A 25,668-nucleotide genomic window follows, 5' to 3' on the forward strand; every position below is an offset into this window, starting at 1 on the left:
TGTCAGGTCATGTATTCTGCATTATTTGGAGTGGCTCTCTGATTTTCAGCATTAGTTATATAGTAATTGTATATTACCATGATATGATGTCGCTGTATTAAGCAAGAAATAGAATTTAAAACAATCATTAAGGTTAATGTGCTACCTACTTAAGCAAGGGTACAGGATTTGAATCTTTCTACCTTCATTTGCCTACTGTGTGCCATTCAGCAAATCATTTAACCCGATAGTGTGTTGGAGCAATTGTCAATTTGGCTTAAGCTCCTTAATGGTCTCCAGGACTGCATGCCTAGTAACTATCAACCTGTTTTTATCATTTTCCAGACATTACCTATTGCATAGCTAATCTAGTTTATGAAATGTTATGGAAATATCACCAGCACACCAATCCTTTAATGTAACTTAGGCAATTTATTCTTCAAGGGCAGCAGGCACTACACATATACACAAAACACTAAAATGCAAAGTTGTTTGCCAGTAACCACCACTGAATTAGCAATACTTCTTTTTAATGTGAAATTGTTCAGATAACTTTTACTTCTGCAAAGATTGTGCATATTGACTTGGCATAGGTGATTAATATTTCCTATGCTTTCATAAATACTCTTCTGTTTAAACTGTGTTAGATATATCCTTATCTGCCTGGTACACTTCAGCGATAAGCTGCCTGCAAGGGCTGATTGGCTCCACACAATCGACTGATTTGGTTCTGCCCCGCTCTGCTCCCCTACCCTACCCCCATATCCCACCCACCCCCAGTGTCCCTACACTTATACGTCCCTAACCACACCCTCTCCCAGAACCATCCTATCCCCTCTAACTGCTTACTTCTGCAACTCATTTCCTGTCCCTCCCTAACTACCTTTATCTATCACCTCTCTTTAATTACTATAACCTCACCTCATCCCTCTACATACTAATTGATCACTTCCCACCATCCCTGACACCTACCTTTCACGCTACCTCCTAGGACTTAATATCCTCATAGCAATATGTCTTTTTTATCTAAAACTATGGTACATAACCTAATAATCATATATATATATATATGCTCTTTATGCTTAACCTTTTGTTATCTCCTTACATCTTATGAAAGAACTAACTATTTCCACTTTACTACCTGCCACAGACAAACAGCTTTTCAGAATTCTAGTCATACTTACACTCACTCAAACATTATAAGTACCCCCAACTACTTATTACCCAAATTCCATAGACATACACACATTAACTTTAACAATCCTAACATAAGGAAGCTCAAATATCTAACCAACTTTACATGTAAACCATCACTTGAACTACAAATACCAATCCTATGTGATGGTGACATCCACCCTAACCCAGGACCATCTAATAACTTCTCTGACACAACCTACAATACCCCACACCTTAACCCAACCACATTAACAACTGCTTCTAATGCCTTACTAATCGGACATCTGAATATCCGAAGCATTAATAATAAGATTGCCCATCTCCATGCCCTCCTAGACACTCACTCCTTTGATATTCTCTGTCTTACTGAAACTTGGCTGAAACCTGGTACTAAAGACAATGCAATACTTCCCCCAGGATACAATATTTTGAGGATGGACCGCTTAAAACGTAAGGGTGGGGGAGTAGCGCTTCTATTTAAAAATGTATTAAATATCTCTTCACAACCTGCCATCCCGTTAAATGACGATAAAGCTGAGATCCTTACTTCTAAACTTCAACTAAACCCTAACAAATCGTTATATATTATCTGTATCTACCTTCCTCCTGGCAATAATTACACTAAAATTGAAATTATCCTAAGTTGTATATCTTCTTCTTACCCACAAGAAACTATCATTCTAGGTGACTTTAATTGTGATTGGTCTTCTGTCAATACAAATAATCCCTCATCCCATATAAATCTTCATGGCTTTACTCAGACAATTAATAATTCCACAAGAATCAATAAACCCAATAACAAAGAAAGTATTTTAGACTGGATCCTAGTTAACAAACCACAACAAACATACACAGTAGGAACTTTGCCTGATGATGCAAGTGATCATTACTTAACTTACATCATAAGACAAAAAAATGACACTAATTATACTCCTACCTACAGAGTCTCACGCAGCAACAAACACTTTAACCCATTATTATTCCAAAATGAACTAAAAGCTTGTAACTGGAATCTTCTAAAAACCCTAACTCTTGAAGATGCTACCAATTACTTCAACACCAAATTCCTAACTATCCTCGACCAACATGCTCCAATACGATCCATCTGAGTTAAATCTAAACCTGCCCCATGGCTGTCCAAAGAGACAAGACAAAAAATACTACTTAGAAATAAATCTTGGGCTAAATGGAGAACTACAAAGACTATTTCTAACCATCAAACCTTTAGACAGTTAAGAAATAGCACTAAAAAGCTGTATTTTTGGATAAAAAGAATTATTACTGTAAACTACAACAAACTCACTACAACAACCCCAAGAGGTTCTAGTCAACCCTAAATTCTCTCCTACACCCAGGCCGCTCTAGTACACCCTTACCATCAGGGGCTGAAATGAATACCTCAGACCAAACTGCCAATGCCTTTAACTCCTTTTTCAGACATTATTAATTCTTTAGCAAACAAACTTACTATAGACAAATCACACACCCCCACCAGTTTACCTGCAAATCTCCCCATATTTCAAATACAACCTGTCTCTACTTCCTACATCCTGAAACTCATCCTAAAACTCAAACCCTGTACCCCATCAGCAGATCAGTTACCATCTGAATACCTTCAAAAAGCAGCTGAAGCAATAGCTTATCCTATATCCCTCCTTATAAATAGAACCATAACGGAAGGAACCATCCCTGCTATCTGAAAAGTTTCCCACATAATCCCTTAACATAAAGGAGGCAGCTCAAAAGAGTATTCTAACTATAGACCTATAGCTCTCCTATCTCCCCTAGCAAAAATAATGGAGAAATGTATTCATCATCAGCTAATGCACCACTTAACTCAATTCAATTTATTAGCTAACTGCCAGCATGGCTTTAGGCCATTTCATAGCACTACCACAGCTCTCTTATCATTTACCGAGTGTATCAATGAAAACCGCAATAATAGTATCCTAACATCTGCTCTCTTCTTAGACCTGTCAAAAGCCTTTGACATGGTAAACCACCATCTGCTCCTAAAAACCCTTGAATCTCTCTCACTAGATACCAATGTGGTTCAATGGTTTACCTCCTACCTTAGTTACAGGCAACAGGCTGTTCTCTGGGATAACACACTTTCATCTCTTCTGCCAGTCTCTCTTGGAGTACCACAAGGTTCCATCCTAGGTCCCCTCCTTTTCTCTTTATTCATTAACGACTTACATGTAGCAATACCTCAAGCTACATGCATTCAATATGCAGACGACTCAACTCTCATCTGCTCTGCTAATACCTCCTCTGAACTACAAACCCTAACACAGAACATATTTACCACAGTTGAGGCATGGTTCCTGAAACACCGCCTACTTTTAAATGCCAATAAAACCAAACTCCTGCTTTTCAGACCCAATAGGAAGTCCCCCCTCTCTGACTTCTCTATTACCTCTAATAATGGCACACACATAGTCCCTGACTCTACCACAAAACTGTTAGGTATTACAATTGACAATAACCTCACTTTTGAAAACCACATTAATAACACTATCAAAACCGTAAATAGAAAACTTGGCTCCTTATTTAGAATTAAAAACTTTCTATCTCCACAGGCTAAAATTACACTTGCTCAATCTCATCTTATTTCCACTCTTCTTTATGCCTCTCCCATATACACTAACTTAAAGAAAAAAAACCTTACTAAACTATCAAATGCTTACAATAGCATTGCTAGATTTGCTACAGGAAATCCATTTAGAACTCACCACTGTCTTAATCTATTACAACTAAACTGGCTGGAATTGAACAATACCCTACTAGTCTCCCAACTTACCTTTATACACAGGTTATTTCACCAACTGGAAAATACCCCCATACTTTCTGATCTCATATCTCCCTATTCTAATCTAAATTCACTGCGCTCCTCTAATAAACCTCTTGTGAAGCTAACTAAGTCCAATAACATTGCAGGCGATTCACTTTTTTCTAACACCATAGGTAAACACTGGAACTCACTACCTACCACTCTAAGTAGTATGCCATCACCTTTCCTCTTTAAACAAAAACTCAAACAACACCTAAAGACTCTCTGGCTATGCCCATGCATCAACCCTGATTAATCTTATGACTCTACTTATGAGCTTTACCTTCTCCTCCCCCTCCTACTCTCTCCCATCTGAAGAACTAGCTCTAAATACCTTTGTTAATTAGTCTCTGTTTCAATTTAATTAACAATTCTAGATGGTTGCATTTTTTCATTGCTTATATATATTTATTCTCTATGAATATCCTACTAAGTTTAACTCCCCTAATCCTATACTGTACATAGAAGTAATATGTCCTCACTAGCATAAACTTTCTCATATATATTTTTTGTTTGCACCTTAATTCTGTATGTATTTTTTTTACTAACCATTGTTTGCTTTCTTTTATTTAATGACTTGTTGTACTAACCTAAATGTGGAGCTTTTCTCCCCGGGCCTCTGCTGAAAATGGAAATATATCCAGTTGGACTAGCCCGGTAAACAAATGTAAAATAAAAATAAATAAATAAAAATAAAATATGGGTGAATCGTTACGTCTGTTGCTAGTGATCTTTATGCAGCTTCATGTAATTCATCCAGAGCTACCAATAAAGTACATGTCATGTATTTATTCACAACAATAAGGGATGCACACAGTTCACAAAGTGGCTATGACTACAGGTGGCAGTGGGAGTGGGGGGCTGTCTGTGGATGAAAGTACCTGATGCTCGTATCATCTGGTAATTTTTAAATAGTCTTTATCTGGACTTACAGGTCCAATGATAGGATCATAGGATCATAAGAGATTACTAGGCTATCAACCTGGAGGTCATTTTAAACCAACCCAATGTAATACCATAGAGGTATTAGTCCATACCAAAGATTGCATTTAGTGATAACTGCCCATGTTCAGGAGGGTTGTGGGCTCTATCCCTGGTAAAAAATTATGATGCCATATCCACTCATCCAGGTTCTTCTTGAACAGTGTCATAGAGGTGCTCTGTTTTACATGAATTGGTAGCCTGTTCCAAAGATGTGGCAGTCACCAGGAGATAAATCTGTCCCTCCAGCATGTCCTATTTAAGCTGCAGGCCACATTTAAGTCCCTGGAATGGGTGGCCTTAGACCAATTTGATTTATGGATATGCAGTAAGTTAATTAGGTTTGGTTCTTGGGTTGCTCTGTAGGCCAGGCATAAGTCTCCCCTAAGAAGTTTGTACTATACAGAATATAATGACAGGGATTTTAGTTGGTCCATGTAAGGCACATGCTGGAGGCCCTTGATCTCCTTTGTTAGAAACCTCTGAGGTCTTTCTAATTGTTGTAGGTGCTTAGTATGGCACATATCGAAATGGGTGTTATTCTCAATTATGGGCTGGATAAGTGCTGAGTAGAGGGTGGGGGGTTAGAACTTATTTTGCTCTCAAGATGATGCATTTACTAATCAAGTGAGCTACATGGAAAGCTTTCCTTACAATGGTAGACATGTGGTGGTTGAAGCTAAGGTTGTGGTCAACCTGTGATCCCTGGTCCCTTATCACTTCTTGGGTACTTAGGGTATTGTTATTGATTCAATAGTGTTAAGGGACATTGTTTGTGCTGAAGGGAATGATGATGCATTTCTTTTCATTCAGTTTGAGACTGTGACTAATACATAAGTCAGTGGTCTGTATGAGACCTTCCAGGAGTATACTGGCATCATTTGGTGATTCAATGATTGCACCTAGTCTGCAGTTGTCTGCAAACTTGGTCAGCCACAACCTTTAGTTTTGACCTGAACTTATGAGAAGAATATACCAAACAGTAGGGGACCCAGCACTGAATCCTGTGGCACCCCACTAGTAACAGGTCTGCTGGTTGATGTGGAATCGCCCACTTTGATACTGTGTGTCCAGTTTGTGAGCCAGTTGGCAACCCATCTTACAACAATGGGGTTTACATTCAGTTTGCTAAGTTTATCAGTAATACCTGAATGTGGGATTGTGTTGAAAGTCTTTGCCAAGTTGAGGTATGCTGTGTGCACAGGTCTGCCCTCATCAATGGCCTTGGTCACATTTTCAAAGAAATCCACTAGATTTAACTGCCCTTCAAGAAGCCAAATTGGGTAGGATCCCAGTGTTTGGAGATCAACTATGTCTTTATTTAAGAGGTCCATAATGACACTTTCCATGGCCTTACACATGATGCTGGTCAAGCTTATGGGTCTGTAATTCCCTGGGTCTGTTGTTAGACCAGCTTTGTGGATAGGGAATCACTGTAGCTGTTCATGTCCATTCTGCAGGAACAATGCCTCTGGTTAGGCTGTGAATCAAAAGGCTACTTAGTGGTGATGGTAGTTTATGTTTTAGCATGTTAGGAAGACAGCCTGGGATATCATCTGGTCCCACAGAGGCTGTGTTCTTTGCCTTGGACAGGGCTTTGAGGACCTGTTCTTCATCTATGTAAGGTAGGGAGAAATTTGGGGGAGGGTTTATTGTGCGTTAGGAGGGAATAACGGAGTGAAAATTTTTCACCAAACCTATCTGCTAGTAGGCTTGCTATCTCTGTGGAGAAATGTGTGTGATACCACTGACCAGCAGTTCTGCCCATGCTTGGGTCCTACCCTTTAGGTTACGTACATAGCTGTAAAAGGCCTTGTGGTTATCCTTGGCAGTACTTGCTAGGTTTCTCTCAAAGGAGCCCTTGGTGGATTTGACAAGTTGTCTTATTTGCCTGTTAAGGCTGAGGAGGGTGCTTTTCCATTGTTGGGTCCTTGTCTTTATTTTCTTGGACAGCAAATTGTTGTGTTTATTGGAGAGTTTGTTGATGTTGGAAGTCCACCATAGCAGCTTCATTTTACTTGGGGCTCTGGCTTTGATTCTATCTGGTACAGCCAAGGTTATACACTTCTGTAAGTGATTGTACAGGGCTTTAGTGTAAACTTTGGTGTAGTTACCACTTTCATCTTGGGGTGAGGCTTAGAATGTATTTATTCCTTCACTTAGAAGGCTATAGTTTGCCTTGGTGAAGTTTTTAAGTCTGATTTCACCCTTTGTGAGTTCTGGTGTTAGTGTCAGTTTGAAGGTGACTGATTTGTGGTTAGATTTAACTAATGAGGGTCCAACAGTTGCTACAGTACATCTGTTTGACATGTTGGTCAGGACCAGATCTAGAATGTTTGTTCCTCTTGCCATGGTATAAACAATTTGTTCCAGGGCATTTGAATTCAAAAGTCAAGGAACTTTTGTGTTAGCAAGTTTGGGCTAGAGTAAGTTTCATGGTTGCTGGAGGGATAATTGAAATCCCAAATAACCAGTGTGTTTGGTAACATTTGGATTGTCTTCAGTTTGGTTAAGTAGGCTTCATGGGTGTCATGACTCGTGTAGGATGATCAGCCACTGGCTAGCACTTGAATGGGGATCTTACCCACCATAAACTGGACCTGGAGTAACTCCATGGAGTTGTCCAATTTAACTAGACATGAGGTGAATTTACTTTTAATATAGACTTGAAACACTGCCTCCTTTTATTTTAACATATTCATTTTGTGTGCTAAAGTTGTGGAAGGCATTGTCACTTTGCAGGGCCAGGGTACTCTCTGAGACCTTAAACCAGATTTCTATGACTGCACAGACATTTATGTTTTCTAGTGATAGAAGTGGTTCCAGGGAGTGCAGTTTTTAGTTTAAGCTCCTAGCATTTAGCAGCATGACCCTTATTTTGTTTTGCTTGGTTAATTTCACATCAGTAATGTTGTTTTTAAGACCTTGCCTAGGGGTGCCAGATGCAAATCATCTCTGGCAAAGCAGTGAGGTTTGTTGACCATGGCTTCCCAGGCAGACAGGAACTGGAACCCCTTGGAATGACACCCAAAACTAATCCAATTATTGAAATCAATCATTTTTGTTTATACTGTGGCATAATTCTAGGTAAGGGTAGTATGCTGCTCAAGGGTAGGGACATACCTGCCTGGAACACATACTCAGAGAGCTAGACCATGCCTCTCTTCATACAGTCCAGTGAGGTACATATCAGGTCATTCACATCAACATGAACTATGACAGAGTCATAACAGTACTTGTTGCTGAGTGACCTGAGAGCATGTGTGATTTGGTGAACCTGTCATAGGCAGTTGACTGTAACTTTCCTCTTGTCCAGTCTGGTGAGTGGGACATCTGTATGTCTCACTATTCAGTTTCCAATGACAAAAAGACTTGTTTTTTGACTGTTATGCCTTACAGGCTTGGTAGGTGAGGCACTGGTGTTGCTATGTATCATGGGTGCTGTGGAGACTTTGTTAGCTGTAGCAGACTTGTGTTTTGGATGCCTCTGGTGTTTCTGTAAGTTTTTCAAGAGAACCTCCGAGTATAGGGCTTTATGTGTTTGATACGTACTATGTGTATGAGTAGTGGTGTGTGGATGAGTAGTGGTACTATGTGACTATGTAGTGGTGGGTAAGTTGACAACTTTCTCTGTTTTACTGATTAGAGTGACAGAGAGCATGGATTCTAGAGTCTCGGTGTAAATACATCTCTCACACTCTGTACTTAGATGGTTGTCTGTGTATATGAGGCAATTGCTACACTGCCTCAAGAGACCCAAGTCAACAAGGTTGTCAGGAGAAACAAGGGTAGTCCAACTGTCCCATAATGCTAGGTTGAAGACTGTTATCACTAGGGGTGGCTTTTCAGAAATGATCACTGAGGAACTCAGCGAATGGATATTTTTATCTGAGTTTTAAGGGACAATTTGTTGAATTTAACTGTCTGTCTTTGACACACAATTGTTTAGTAGTGATAACTGCTGAACAACATGCAAACAAGCAGAAACTGGCTCAGATGCATTGCCTAGATACCAGGAGGTAAAACTTGAAAAAAACAGTGACAAAATTCAAAAGGACCAATATGGATGCTTATTCCAGGCCGCAGACCAAACTCCCTTTACCAGTCAGGTGCCAGTCACACACAATTCTATCACAAATGTCCAGCTCGGCCCTTTCCAGTCCAAGATGGCCAGGAAAACAAGCTCGGAACAAACAAACCACTACAAACAGTTCCAGAAAAGCAGGCCTGGATCTGGATTAAGATCCAGCTACTAGCTACCCTAGTTTCAGTGGGTAACACTAGTGAATATTTAACACAGCAGAAAAATAGCAGTGAGATACTGAAAAAGTGTTTAAAATAGCAGAAAACCAGCCTGGAGGCTCTAAAGAATGATTTAAACAGTTAATAGATCACTTAATTAAGTACTGATTTGTGGAAAAACTAGAGCAGGCAGAATCCTAATGTGTGTGTGTGTGTGTGTGTGTGTGTGTGTGTGTGTGTGTGTGTGTGTGTGTGTGTGTGTGTGTGTGTGTGTGTGTGTGTGTGTGTGTGTGTGTGTGTGTGTGTGTGTGTGTGTGTGTGTTTGTATTAAGTTGGAATACTTTGGTTACAGTGTGCTGGTGTGAAATTAATTTGAAATATGTGACTTTGGTGATTATTGTTGCTTATTATTATTTATTTACGCAGGCATCTGAAAAGGATGCAATGTAGCTATAATTGCTGGGTTTGGGGATGTCTGTCTATAAAAATTATGGACCTTGCTGATCATATAATGTTAATAAATCAGTCTGTCCTTGCAGGCCTAGTGTGCATTTGTGTAAAGAAAATTGGAATACTTTACAGAGGCTACTTTTATCACAATAAAATATGTGATATGTACACAGTCAATAAAGGGGTCATAATTATGAGTACAGATGGGTGTATTATACCAACAGCAGTTTGATAATCCTTTTATGACTGCAGTTTTCTGAAATGAGTAGTTTTTTTCATTATTGGTTGATATATTTTGCTTAATTACTCACTGGCAAAAATGTTCAAAACTACACATTTTAACCCTCAAACAAATGTTGCTGTATAAAGCAAGAAATATAATTTAAAACAACCAGGTAGGTGGATTAAGAACACATGCATTTATGCAATACCTCTCAACCTCTCAGCACAAAAATTCTGGTCAAAGCCTGACAGAATGGAGGAACAAAGGCCCAAAAATAGGGAGAGATTTCAAATGTTGCTGTTATAAACTTAGAAAGTTGCTAGAATCATGCAATCTGTCTTAACATACATTTTGTTGAAGGATATGTCTGAAACACAAGTGTATATCATTATTTAGTGACTTCAATCCTCAGATCATCCCAAGGATTTGCCAGAAAAATCACAAATGTTATGAGGAACAGACCAAAAATATGAGGCAATGATCTGGAGATTCTGCAAAACTCTGGACAGTTGAGAGGTATTTATAGTCTTAAAAATGTGTGTGTGGGGTGTCCGTGGTTTGAAAAGAGCCCCTAGGTACACTTAATCTACCACTGGCCAAATGCATTTTCAATGAATGTGAGTTTCAATGCATTTCAATTGTTGTGAGTTACAAGGGAAGAGAAGTTTAATGTCACCTATTCAGTGTGAGACTGTTTTGCTTAGCAAACTGTCATCAGTGTTTGTACTAATGAAATTTGAAATAAAATGTTTAAATTAAATACAAGTCTGTGTAATCATTGTAAAAGTAAAGAGGTAAATAGTATGCACATGGACAGATCTGAACAGTGTTTATGGTAACTGGGGGCGAGAGATAAGTAATGGGACACTAGAATGTCTAGGGGGGCTGGTCCATTATCCTCACCCGCTCTCTCATTCTCTCTCTCTCTCTCTATACATATATATATATATATATATATATACATACATATATATATATATAGGAAATCTTCCTCTGAAATATTCATTTTTTAAATTGCTGGAATCACATTTTTCTCATTAAAAATGGCATCATTTCAGAGAAAGACTGACTATCACTACTGACATAAAGAAAGAAAACTCTCTACCTGCCCCTTATTTGGTGCTATTCTCCAGAAAAGTTTTGCTATCCAGAAGCATATTAAAATTCTAGGAACAATACAAAAATTACCTTTCAGCTCAGTAATACATCATTTTATGATTATTCATGCTGTCATGTTGTATGGAGCTATCTTCTGCAAATGTAATTAGATGGAAAGCTTGATCTAATGTTGTTAATCTTCTTTCCATTCATCACTGATGGGGTTCATTTACAAGCCCTCAGAACCAAGTCGGTCTATTACCAAGCTCGCGCCAGCCAAAAAAAACTCTTGAACTAAGTCTCTGCCCAGAATGCCCTTCTCCCTGTTACCTCGGATCTCATTTGCTGCGTAGCCATAACTGCATTTCAGCCGAGCTCTCAGCTAAGTGAAATCCTTTTGATATTTGTGTAAAATTTTTGGGTATCTTCATATTTTATTAAGTGATTAGTAATTTTAGTGTCGTTTCTTCTGTCTAATCTTATTCTTTCCTCTCTACCCGTTGTTACCGTTGGTAAACTCTCAAGTACCATTGTTGGTACGGCCTTTCTTCCCTTACCCTTGTGGTATTTCTTTAATACCATAGTTGGTATTGTTTCTCTGGTTTAACCTGTTAGCTTTAAACTTTATTCAGGTGTTTCCCTTCTCTTCTCCATATACCAGTGTATTGTTATATTTGTGATTTTTTGGAAGGAGCTGATTTCATTGTAGTTGGATAATACAGTTGACCTGTGGTGTTTTTCTACCAAGATGTCAGATAAGAAGAGTACTTCAGGTTTTAAGCATTGTACTTCTTGTAAGGGCAAGTTACCTAACAGTGATTCTCATGATGGCTGTGTATACTGTTTGGGAGTGGCACACCTTTCGGTGCAGCCTCCATGTGACATTTGTCAGAGTTTTAGCCAATGCACTTTTAATGAGTGCAAAAATAAACTCATTCTGAAAGGGTTACTCAAGTCTCCCTTCTCAGAGGCCTTTTCTGTGATGGAGGTCTCAACCCCTCCTTCTAAGGACAAAAAGAGATCCCACTCTGTTCCTTCTTCACCATTGGGTGATCAGAGCAAGCCTGGGAAATCAAAGGTCTCTAAGTTATCGTCAGAGCATAAATCTGCTTCTTCGGCTCTGTCTTCTTTGACTCCAACCATCTCAAAATCAGTGTTGTTCATCTTCTTTCATTCATCACTTTCCACCCTCCTTCCCTCTCCAAAGGCTCCTGGGGGATGCTTTGGGTCTAAGGAGTGCCATAGGGTACTTGCTCAGAAGTGGCCTCAGCTTTACTTCCCTTTCTTAGCAAACTCGATCTGATGTAACAGGGAGAAGGGCATTCTGGGTAGAGAGTTCGCTCAAGAGTTTTTTGGCTGGCGCGAGCTTGGTAATAGGTGGACTCAGTTCCGAGGGCTTGGAACCAAACCCCATCAGTGATGAATGAAAGATGATGAACAACACAGATGGAACGCTATGGTAAGGCATAACTTCTTTTTTTCAGAAAGCACTATGAAAATTCCAATAGCAACCTACTGCCATTTCAAAGATCATTATTCCTTCAGCCTTAAATGTCAAAAATTGGAAATAAAAAAAAAAAATCACGGGATGTGGTGAGTTTTGCTTCCATACTACCTAGTTCTAAAGTTCCCATCTCATGTTGTTACACAATGGGGAAAGGGCAAATCATAAGTCCCTTTCTGACATTTCAGACAATAAAAACAAGGGTCCCTGAAATGACATTGAGGATTCATTATGAACCTTGTCTCTTTACTTTGGCAGTTTCAGTAGCATGTCTAACTTTTAATACACAATTGCATTATTGCAACAGATAAATGCTTAGCTAACATTCATTTGATGGACATGATTAGCTACATGTTGTAATCAGCAGTATAACTATTAGCCATTATAAACATATTACTATTATTATTATTATTTATGTCATCACCATATAAGAACCAGAACCCCAAGTGGAAAGATAGATTGCTTTGGGAGAGGCATTATTGCTCTTCAGAATTGCATCTTTTTCACTGCAGTTCTCTGGGACAGAGGCCAAAACAATAGTGATGTCTTGAGATAAACAAATTAAAAAAATGCCAGCATCACTCTTACTGGACCATCATCAAAGGGAATCATCACCATGGCTGGATTTGATTGCTTCAGCTACTCTGTGGTGGTCCATAGTTACAACACTAACTGCTACATTCACAGCAAAAATTGGCTGGATTTCTTATTGAAGTCTGTGTGATTATGACCTGCCAGTAGTCATGGAATGAGATTACAGGTAGACTCTGAATCAGGATTGGAGGGGTGCAGACACCCATAATTGGCATCTGAATGGAGGAATTCCTCCTAAGGAATATATGGGCAACTAAATAAATATAATATCACAATACAAAACTCAGGACCTCTCTGATAACCATATAATCATATTTTTTCATATTATATCACACATCTCAATGAATGATATGTTTGGCATCAGCTTGGCTGCAGGAGTTGCCAGAAGGAAGTCAGAATTGACAACCGGCCACCTTAGGGGATCCACTCTGGATTTTCTGTCTGGATTTACTCTGATAGCCTTTTCTTCTCCTGAAGATATCCACAAGGCAGCAGAGCAATCATCCAATGGCCAGACTGTGGGTTTGAAGTGAGAGTTACCTTCTCCTAGATGAAATGCCTGACAAGGCTAACAAGTTCCATTTGCCCGGGTTTGGAGTCAGAGTTTAACTTCTCCTAGGCTGGCTCTCAACCAAGACTAATGAGCCCAGCCTGCCCACCCAGTTATACATCCAGGTACTTGGCTGCACCACACAGCAGCCTCTGTGAAAGCAGAGGGCCCCATGAGAAGGTGCTGCTGTGGACACAATAGTGATGACAAGATCCAGCTAATGCCAGTGATGGGATGCCAGGTGTTGCCAGGATGCTCTGTGGTTAGCCTTGTCTAGTGAACCAGATAGTAGTCATGCAGTGATTACTAAACCTCTACATTCCTTTGGACCATATCAGGGGAGGCTGAGAGGGGGATCCTGTTGACTGGGCATCTCAGGATCTCTATACACTATGCCCAGGTTTGCGTCCTGCAGAGTTCACTTCAGTGCTACTGCTTACAGAGTCAGAAACAACATGGGAGACAGCAGTTATAAGTTATAAGTCCAGAGTGATTGGCATAAGCTTGGGCACTATGGGCTTTCTCCAGTGGTGGAAGGGACAACTGCAGTCCCACTGCTCATTTATCGCCGACCTCAAGCTGGGCAGCCCCCAGCCAGTAAGATGCTGACCCACCACAGTCTGTCTGCTTCAATGGGTTCTTGGAGCTAAGGTAAATATTTAAAAACAGATTGTAAAATCCTGCACCAGACAATGAAAAAAGAAAAGTAAACTACCAATATTGCAACTGGCAAGCTGAAATATCAGGACATTATGCCCCGGCCTCTCTGATGATCTTCACCAGGCTGACATCTCTAGGAAAACAGCCATCATTGATCATGAACTCAAAAAGCTCCACATTGATATTGTTGTGCTACAAGAGACCAGACTCCCAGCAAATGATAGCCCCAGAGAACAGGACTGCAGATTCTTCTGGCAGGTGATGGAACCAGAGGTTCAGCGATTGCATGGTGTTGGTTTTTCTGTGAGAAATTCACAGTTGTGCTCAACTGAACTGCCACCAAAAGGCACAGCTGAATCCTCTCTCTCTCTCTGGCACTCAACATCTTCAGGAACAGTGACCATCCTGAGCTTTTATACTCCCACACTCTGCTCCTCAGCTGAGACAAAGCTTGAGACCACTATCAGAGGGATACCTACCACAGAACACCTGCTCATGGTTGGTGACCTCAGTGCCCAAGTTGGAACTGACCATGTTTCCTAGCCCAGCAGCACTGGACAGCTTGATGTTGGCAAGCTGAATGAGAATGGACAGAGATTGCTAAAGTTATGCTGTTACCACAACCTCTGCATGACCAACACATTCTCTGTCACCAAGGCTAACCACAGAGCATCCTGGCAACACCTGACATCCCATCACTGGCATCAGCTGGATCTTGTCATCACTAGAAGATGCTTGCTAAACTGTCCTTGTCACCCACAGTTATCACAGTGCTGACTGTGACATTGATAACTCTCTGGTTGGCAACAAGCTATGTCTCCAGCCCAAATGAATCTACTACTCAAAGCAGAAACCACAGCCTTGTATCAACATTGCCAGGACATCAATGCCAGACCTGCACAAGTAGTTTGCCAATAGCATTGCATAGGTCCTCAAGGACTGCCCACAAAGTAGTGCTGAAGTGAGGTGGAACCATATCCATGACACCATCTACAACTCTGCCATGGATACCTTCAGTAAAAGAGAGGGGTAGAACCTACACTGGTTTGAAGCAGGAATCTCTGAGATTCAACCAGCACTCACAGCCAAGCAAGCCACACTGCTCAACTACAAGAGGAAGCCTTCAGAGGTGACTCTAGCTGCACTCAGGAAGGCCATAAATGATGCCCATCAGATCACTCGACAGTGTGTCAACAACTACTGGCTGAATCTCTGTCATAGCATCCAACTCGCTGCTGAGTGTGGCAACACCCACACCATGTATGAGGGCATGAAGAAAGCTTTTGGCCCCAGTACAGTCAAGATTACTCCCCTAAAGTCTGCCTCAGGTGAAGTCATTACAGACCGAGGCAAACAAATGGAGAGATAGGCAGAGCATTACCAGGAGCTCTAATCAAAGGAGGCCATTGTCGATGACACAGCAGTTCAAACACAACCACCCTCCATATCATGGAAGAGCTTGATGATTCACTCTCTGTTCAAAGAAGAGTTCAGCAAAGCCATCAGCTCCCTTTCCTGCGGTATAGTTCCAGGAAAGGATAGCATTCCCCCAGAGGTCATCAAGGTCGGCAAGAAGTGTGTTCTCCTTGACACCTGCACGATCTCCTGCTACAGTGTTGGCAGGAAGGAACAGTGCCTCAGGATATGTGTGATGCCAACATCATCACGCTGTATAAGAACAAACGAGATGGAACTGACTGCAACAGCTACTGTGGAATATCCCTCCTCAGCATTGTTGGGAAGGCCTTCACATATGCACTTCTGAACAGGCTGCAATCAATCGTGGAAAGTATTTACCCTGAGGTGCAGTGTGGATTCAGAGTGGGAAGGTCTATGATCGACATGGTATTCTCACTAAGGCAGCTGCAATAAAAGTGCCACAAGCAAAGGAAATCATTGTACATCACCTTCATTGATCTAACTAAGGCATTCGACTTGGTCAGCAGGAAAGACCTCTTCACCCTGATACAGAGAATTGGATGCCCCCCAAACTTCTGAGGATGATTACATCCTTCCAAGAGGACATGCAAGGTATCATACACTATGATGGGTCCTTCTCGGGCCCTTTCTCAATCAGGAGTGGAGTGAAGCAAGGGTGTGTACTTGTTCTGACACTTTTTGGTACCATTTTCTATCTGTTACTATCCCATACCTTTAACAAGTCTGAAGATGGTGCATACCTCCTCACTAGAAGCATTGGTAATCTATTCAACCTTGCATGCCTTCAAGGGAAGACCAAGGTGTAGACAGTACTAATCAGAGAAATACTGTTTGCAGATGACACTGCCCTGACTGCTCACACTGAGGAAGCACTATAACACCTCATAAGCTTCTTCGCTGGTGCTTGCAGAGAGTTCGGCCTCACAATCAGCCTGAAGAAGACCAACATCATGGGGCAGGATGTCAGCAGCACCCCCCACATCTTCATCAGCGATCACACTCTTGAGATGGTGAAGGACTTCATTTAACCAGGCTCCACTATTGCCAGCAACCTCTTCCTGGATGGTGAGCTGAATACCTGGATTGGTAAGGCAGCAACAGGAATGGCACGCCTAACAGCGAGGGTCCGGCAGAACTCCAAACGTACCCTTAACACTAAGATGCAGGTGTACCAAGCATTTGTGCTTAGCATGCTGCCCTATGGTAGTGAAACATGGACCCTGTACTCCTACAAAGAAAGCAGACTCAACGCATTTCATCTACACTGACTTAGAAGGATCCTGGGCATCACCTGGCAGGACTGCATCCCAAACTAGAACATCCTAGAGCAGGAAGGGATATCAAGCATGTTTGCCCTGCTCTCCCAAAGGTGCTTGTGCTGGCTTGGTCATGTCAACTGTATACAGGACAATCAAATCACCAAAGGCCTTCCATATGGCAAGCTTGCCACTGGCTCCAGACCCATAGGAAGACCCGCTCTATGCTTAAGAGATGTCTGCAAGTGTGACATGAAGGCAAGCGACATCAGTCCAACAGACTGGGAAGCCATAGCCACAGGCTGCATCAATTTGGGACTGGCCATCAAGACAGGTACCCAGACAAGCGAGAAGAAGAGAGAAGAGCTGTGGGAGGAGAAGTGAGAGCTCAGACAGCAGAGGACAGCTTGATGCCTACACAGCCAGGCATCAATTACACCTGCACAAACTGTAACAGAGTCTGACAGTCAAAAACCAGACTTTACAGTCACAGTAGGCACTGCATTTCAACCACTGACTGATTTTCTGATGCAAACTTTATTGTCTCACAAGACACAGAAAGGCCATCATCAACATACCGCTCAACCTCTTACAGCAAGAAATTTGGACAAAGCCATGAATAAGGACAATTTTTAAATATTGCTCTTACAAACTTAGAAAGTTGATAGAATAACAGGTTGTGCATTAGCATGGATTTTCTGAAGGATATAAAGTCTGAAACTCAAACATCTATCATTATTTTCTAACTTCAGTCTTTAATGATTTGCAAATAATTTGCCAGAAAACCACAATTTTATGAAAAATGGACCAATAATATGAGGCAAAAATCTGGACAGCTGAAAGGTACAATTATCAATAAATGATACTATAGTGCCATATAAAACAATAGTGCCACATCTGATAAAGTAAAACCTACGTTTGTCATTACTTACAGGACAGTGAGGTGCTAACCTATAAACAGTATACTGTCCTCTAGTACTATGAATTTTCCAAATACGTAATTTATCTTATTTTGCAAAGCTGATGTCTGTGTTGCTTAGTACGTGTGTGCAGAAAATATCTTTCTATCACAAAGAAGACCTGCTTATTGTTATTTCTAAGAAAAAGCTGTCATGTCATCACAATGTTTATTTAATTAAATGCCAAGTTTCCTTTACTCTGGATTATTAGCATTTTTAAACATCTTTATTAAATCATCACATTTAAAAAAAATGACAGGAGCAAAATGCATTAATAGAAGAGAAAACCAACTAAAGTAACATTTTCCTTTATTATCTTTACACTGAATAATTTTTCATTTTAATGATTTTCATTCACTTCAAGAGATTACCAGTATTTTAAGACCTATTTATTAACAATTGTTACTAAACACCTGTGTTTTAGTTTGATTTCCTTTATTTTATTTTCACATTCACGTAAACATATCCGCAAGTCAAGCTCCACTCGAGTAACCTGCACACATGGCCTCATCCTGGTCTGTGACATCAATAGGACTTGCTGGCAGGACAGATTTGTGTCGCAGAGACTCCCCCATCTATGTAATAGACTCCCTCTCCATGTCAAGCAGAGTATTTCTTTACCCCTTTTTAAGCGCAATCTTGGTAACTGAATGGGAAATAGAAAATACATCCCTGGGATTCCACCCGTGTCTCTGCTGGACAGGGGCATCAGGTGCTGATTTGTCTATGCATGGGCTAAACTCTTGGCTAGGCTTATAAAGGCCTCAGGGCCAATAGCCAAGTAACTTCCTATGATTCTATGGTCCTATGAACATTTAATCCATGGAGGCTCTTGATATGTTATTGTTTCACTACCCTCAAAACCAGAAGTGCATAAACCATGACTATGCTTTGCAACTGAAAGAACAATATACTTAACTAAGCAAATACTTGGAACTGCTTCTTGTTACACTGTACTTGAAAAGGTACAACACTGTACCTGTCATATTGTGTCCTAGAAACCACAGTACCACTGCATTGTACATTAAACTACTGCTGCCTTGTGAATGCCTCCTTACTAATATCATTACAGATAATACTCCATTTTACCAAGCACGATCAGTAAAACTGCAATGTGTATTTCACTCCTTTCCCTTTCAGTTAAGCCCCACGTTTACCTTCGCTTACCTACTGCCTTGAGGGTACTATACTTGGTGTACTCTGGTGCTTGTAGAGAAAGCGTAGGAGTGAGCTGGGCGATATTACTGTGAGAATGAGGCATTCCAGTCTGGGGGAGGATGGGAGATGTGACTCCTGCATTGTTCAGATGTGTGTGATCTGTAAATAAATCAAGAAATAAAAACATTAGGACAATAAATCAAGAAATAAATAACATTAGAACATTAAACAAATCAGTTATTCTTTCTCTCTTTCTTTTTCTGTCTTTGGCGTATTTTTTTTTTTTTTTGCACAATGTAAGTAATTCTTGCTAATGTTAAGACATGCAACCCTCTTCCTAAATTAAAAAAAATGAATAACAAAACTGATTTATTAAAATGATTCAAAAATGTCTCACATTCACAACAACATTATAACCAATACTTTGGTACAACTATATGAAGGAGCGGATTCACTTCATAGATTTATCGGTTCATAGGTAGGTACTAGGCTGTCGGCCCAAGGGCCTAAGTAAGCCTAGCCAAGAAGGTTCCCTGGCTTATGCTACCCAAGAAATTTATTTTCCTGTGCCCCTGTCGAGCAGAACCACAGAAGTGATCGCCGGGGTGTATTTTCTATTTCCCATCCACTCATCAAGATTTTTCTTGAAGAGTGCTAATGAGGAACTTTGCTTGACAAAGATGGGTAGCTTGCTCCAGAGTATGGGAAATCTCTGGGACAGGAATATATCCCTCCAGCATGTTATGTTTACTGTGGTGACAAGGTTTAGGTCCCTAGAACATGTAGCTCAGAGGGATTGGGATTTCTTTAGGTGTAGCATGTCCAGCAGCTCTGAGTTTGACATAGCTTTATATGTTAGCCAGAGATCACCTCGGAGTAGGCGATATGCTATGGAGTAAAGCTGGAGCTTTTTGAGACGGTCAGTGTAGGGCATCTGTTTTAGGCCAGTAATCCTCTTTGTGAGGTACTTCTGTGGCCTTTCCAGCTGCTGCAGATGCCTTGTGAGGTACATTCCAAAAGGGCGTTGTACTCTATAATGGGTCTAATGAGTGTCGAGTAGAGGGGAACAATGACCTCTTTTTCCCTGGATGAGAACCCTTTTGTGATGAGGTGTGCCACATAGATGGATTTCCTGACTACTGCAGTGATGTGATTATCAAAGGAGAGACTAGTGTTCACCTGTGTCCCAAGGTCTCGTATCACACATTCGACGTTAAGTAGACTGCCGTCTTTGTGGTAGTTCATGGGTACAGAGTTTTTACCAAAGGCGATGACAATGCATTTTTGGCATTGAGCTTGAGGCCATGGCTCTGACACCAGGCATCTGTCTCACTGAGGCCCTACTGTAGGATGTCCACATCATTTGGGGACTCAACTATGGCTCCTAGTTTGCAGTCATCTGTGAACTCTGTTAGCCAAAGGCCTTCTGTGTTAGCCTGTACTTCAGAGAAGTAGATACAAAACAGGAGAGGTCCCAGGATTGAACCCTGTGGTACTCCACTTGTTACTGGTTTGAAGTCAGATTTGGAGTCTGCAGCTTTTACAGCGTGGGTTCTGTCAGTGAGCCAATTGGCAACCCATCTTGTGACGTAGGGATTTATACCTAGTTTAGTGAGTTTAGCTATAATTCCAGAATGGGGGATGGTGTCGAAAGCCTTGGCGAGGTCAAGATAGGCTGTGTGAACCACCTTACCCTCATCTACGGCTTTGGTGACTGCCTCAAAGAAGTCTATCAGGTTCAGGAGGCATGATCTGCCTTTCACAAACCCGAACTGGGTGGGGTCCAGAGTTTGGAGGTTACCAATGTCTTTGTTTATGAGTTCCATGATGATACGTTCCATAGCCTTACAGATCAGGCTCATCAGGCTAATAGGGCAATAGTTCCCGGGATCAGTGGTGGCTCCCCCTTTGTGGAGTGGGATAAGTGTTGCTGCGTGCCATTCAGTGGGCACAAAGCTTGATGTGAGACTATGACTGAACATGGTGCTTAGGTGGGGAGCCAGTTTATTCTGAAGTTCATGTAAAACGCAGCCTGGGATGTTGTCTGGTCCTATGGATGCTGTGTTTCTGGCTTTAGAGAGTGCAGCTTTTACCTGCGTAGTTGTGATTACAGGGACTCTGCATTCTTGCTGTATAGATATGGGCCCTTTAGGGGGTGAGAAGGGGGTAAAGTTAGCACTGAACCTATCTGCCAGGATGTTGGCAATATCAGTTGGTTCTGTAATTTTTGTGCCGTTGTGCTGTAACTCAGAGCAGATCGGGTGTTGCCATTGAGATTCTTGACATAGCTATAGAATGCTTTGTGGTTGTCTCTAGAATCAGTGGCAATTTTGTTTTCGTAGCTAGCTTTGAAGGATTTTATAAGGGATTTCAGCTTCTTACTGAGGCTGACCAGGGAACTCCTCCACTCATGGGATTTTACTCTCTTTTGCAACAGTTTCTTCCTTCTGTTGTAGAGTTTGTTTATGGCAGGGGACCACCAGATTGGCTTCCTTTTTTTGGAGGATAGCATATTGGTTCTGTTTGGGATAGCACGATCCATGCACTCATGTAAGTGTTTATAGAGTGCATATGTGTAGGATTCAGCAGTTGTAACTGTATTGCCCATCTGCATGGGTGCCATTAAGTTCACCACTTCTGTCTTAAGAAGTATGAAGTTGGCTTTGGAGAAATTTTTTACAGTGGTTTCCTTAATGGGGGGGGGGGGGCAGGATGTGTATATCTAGGGTGATTAGCTTATGGTCAGATCTGACCAACGAGGAGTTAACTTCAGGTGTGGAACACCAGTCACTCGTTGGTAATGACTAGGTCTAGGATATTGTTGCCCCTGGTGGGGGTGTGGATAAGTTGAAATTTATGAATTCCAGAAAGCGTTGAGCGAAGGAGTTGGTACATGAGTAGTTTTCCCAGTTAATGGTGGGGTAGCTGAAATCGCCCATTATTAGGGTGCTTGGTTGAACCCTAATAATTTTCAGTATATCAAGAAAAGAGCAGTGGGAATCCTGGGGCATGGTGGGGGATCTGTAGCAAGTTACAATTCAGATTGCAGTCTTGCCCAGAGTTAGTTGCACTTGGACACCTCAAATCCATTATGCTGAGCAATTTGCCTGGAGGTGTGGATATCCTTAATGAATATGGACAGACCTCCGTCTTTGGTGTTCCGGTCTAGGTTAGGTGGCCGAAAAGTGTGGTGTGAGTTATAGCTTTGTAATGCAGGGGGTGCTCTCTGGAGCCTTGAACCAGGTCTCAATCACTGCACAGATATCTATGTTCTCCATTTTAAGGAGTGCATCGAGGGAGTGCATTTTGAGATTTAGACTTCTAGCACTGAGTAGCATTACTCTCAGTTTATGCTTGCCTGTTCCTGTTACGGTGGCGAATTTGTCACTTGAACCTTGCCTAAAAAAGGCACTATAGGGACAGCAAGAGCCTTAGCCAGTATCCGGAATCCTAGGGGTGACAGGTGCAGGCCATCTCTGGCAAAGTATCATGGTCTGTCGATCATGTCGTCCCAAGTAGATACTGGATCCCCTTAGAATGACACCAGAATCTCAAATTCCTGAAGACCATATGATTGAGTTTTCAGAAACTCGAAATTCCGAAGTAAAGTTTAAAAAAAACACTCAGCCACTTTGTTTCTGCAGAGGGGCAAGCTCCCTGCACCTCCCTACTTAAATATATCAACTCCGAGATCGCTCTACAATGGGGAAAAGGGAAATCTCCTGTTCCGTGCTATATGCAGAAGTGAAGAATGGGAGATTTCCCGTTTCCTTGCTATAGTGCAATCACGGAGATGGTATATTTAAGTAGGGAGGGTGCACATTATATTAAATTAAAGTGTTTTTTTTTACACTTTAGAATTTTGAGTTTCTGAAAAAATTGATCATATGGGCTCGACCATATGAGGTTCGAGTTTTCAGGAATTCGAGATTCAAAAGTGCTCCCGAAGGAGCATATGTGATGGTGATTTAGACCTAACCTACTGAACTCTTTATGAGTTAAGTCTCTTTTTCTGCAATTTATAGCTATAGCAGTTTTGGGGTATTAATTTCCTGGAGTATTACCTTGTAATGACACATCATAATTGGTGTTTTCTGGAATTTATCAAGACAGACATGCTGGAGGGATAGATTCCTGTCCCAGAGACTTCCTGTACTCTGGAACAAACTACCTATCTATATCAAACAAAGCTCCTCATTAGCACATGAGGAATATTACTGAGGCAGCTGAACAAAAATGGATTATGTTACTGCGCACTGATAAAGTGCATGGTTTGAAATATATGGTCTCCATTAAACCTTTCCTGAAAGAGTGACAGTTGAGACACTATTGTTTTTAGTGTATGTATGCTGTGTTGTTTAAAAATGTTAAATATGGCTTTAAATAATTTAATTTTTTTAATTGAAGTAATTAATGTCAATTGGAGTGCTATTTAATGTGGTTGTTTTAAGTCATTTTTATCTAAGTCTGATGAAGAGGTGAACCCTTGAAAGCGCTTACCTACAATAAATTGGATATTCTGCTGTGTTACATCCAGTGCTATGGTGTTTTTTCTCATTTGCTTCTTTTTGCTCTGGTTGTTTTATTGCCTGAGGCTATATTTTTTGTTTCTTTTCCTTTGTAACATACTCTGATTGATTCTTAAAGTTTTCATGGAATATTTTATATGCTCAACTAATTATTTCTTTTTAAGAGCAGCTTCTGTTCTAGATTCTACTATAAACTCTACCAGTCTTTGTCTTTCATTTAGGACCCCCCTATTTCTTTCTCTTTGCTGATACTCTGATATCAATCCTTGATAGGGAAGGCAATCTCTAGCCTGCAGTCCAAATAAATTCTTAGCCTCTTCCCAATCTATTACCTTTCCCTATCTAATTATTTGCTCCCAATACCTTGGTTCCTTTGCCAGTTTTCTCCAATAAATTCCAGCCCCCTCTTGCCTATTGTCTGTATCCCTAATTGCAGTCATCCCTATCGTCAGAATGTCCTTTTTCCATTCCTGTGTTGGCTTACTTCTTAGAATACTTTCTGCTACTTTAAGAATATAATATTCTGTGTGGTTATTGTTAACTACAAGGTAAGGTTGTTTTTTTTCTTAACTCATTTGTGTGACATTGTTCTTTTTTGTCTTGGCTTGTTTGCATGGCATTTTGTTTTACTGTGCATTTTATTGCCTGACAGCTCACCTTGACTTAGAGCTCTTCTTATGGCAGCCTTTATACTGCACTGTACTGTAATCTTTACCAGCACAGTGTCAGTTATTTGCATCATAGACTCATTGTGTTTCATCTTGGACTGGAACTGATTTGAGTCTTATAACCAGTTGTGTCATACATTGCATAGTGCCACACTCAAAAAAGGATTTGATTTTAGTTGCATATTTACAGTGTATTATGTACTGCACCATATTCTCCTTAAGTCGCTTATTGGCATTGACCATAACTTGAAATAAGTTATAAGTAAGCACTCTCATAAATATCTGTTTTGGACTTTGCTTGAAGCACATTTGTTGTGTTAGCGTCTTCTTGTTGCATTCATCAGGCATTTTTGTTCATTACCTTGTCGAACATATTTGCTCTGTTCAACTGGCATTTTCATTCATCATTTAGTAGTAGACAGTGACTTTGCTCTAGATCATTATATACTATTAACCAAGCATACCTATTTGTTGTGCTTAATAAGTGTGTCATCTGGAGTACCTAATTCATTTACTGTTGATAACTGCATTTGTCTAGTCATTTACATTCAAGTCAGATAGTAGCACCAAGCATTCTGAACTCTTTCAAAAATAGCTAAACTTGCATTATTGTTGTTTGCTGCAGCAAGTTGCATTTGTCTAGCAATTTATACTGACCTCAAATAGCTGCATCAATGTATTAGCTATTCTGTAGTTATTGCAGGACTTTCAACCACAAGCCTAGCTTCTATTCTTCCCCGATTGATTGTACACAGCACTTAATATCACACTTAGCTTTTGTCATCAAAGATTTCCGACCTCCTCATACCACTTTATTTTCCTGATAGTTAGCTAAAGGAGATTTAAGGTAGTGTAGCAACTGCTTCATGTTTACTGGCAACTCTTTATGACTTGGCCATTCTGATTTCATTTGCTAGAGATGCAAATACTTCTTAAGTTTGGAGGCACATCTGTCCACAACACATAACCTCAGCCTCAGTAAGGATCAGCATAACTCCATATCAGCATGTGATGAGGTGATTACAAAATCTCTACCTAAGTCTCCCAGGCATTCGTGTAGCAAAAGTTAACCACCCCAGAATTTACATATATTTTTATCCACACCTAATCACTCACATGCATCTACTATGAATCACCAGAATTGCAAACCTGCTCCCTTAAGGTACATTTGGCCTGACGGAGAGTCACAAAATCCTCATTATTGGTTCCATGGTTAGGGACACTTGAATTGCACTCACTGAACTGAAGAAGGAAAGAGTCACAATTAGCTGTCTTTCTGGTACAAGGATTCCAGAGTTTCTCCATTTCAAGGACTGCTTCTCAGAAATAAAAGCAGATGTTAAGGAACTGAGGCAAAATATGTTTAAT

At 40.7% G+C, this 25,668-nt stretch overlaps 1 protein-coding gene across 1 annotated transcript in view; it reads right to left on the reverse strand.

Annotated features, from left to right (window-relative positions):
• Positions 1–25,668, reverse strand: part of SHISA8 (shisa family member 8) — a 1,285,711-nt gene that overhangs the window by 10,854 nt on the left and 1,249,189 nt on the right. The window contains exon 5 of the mRNA XM_044075429.1: positions 19,113–19,262. Coding sequence (XP_043931364.1) covers positions 19,113–19,262 — 150 coding nt within the window. The remainder of the gene's footprint in view (positions 1–19,112; positions 19,263–25,668) is intronic.

The sequence above is a fragment of the Protopterus annectens genome, chromosome 1.part1 (genome assembly GCF_019279795.1).
Source record: "Protopterus annectens isolate FY-2018-M chromosome 1.part1, PAN1.0, whole genome shotgun sequence".
NCBI lineage: Eukaryota > Metazoa > Chordata > Ceratodontiformes > Protopteridae > Protopterus > Protopterus annectens.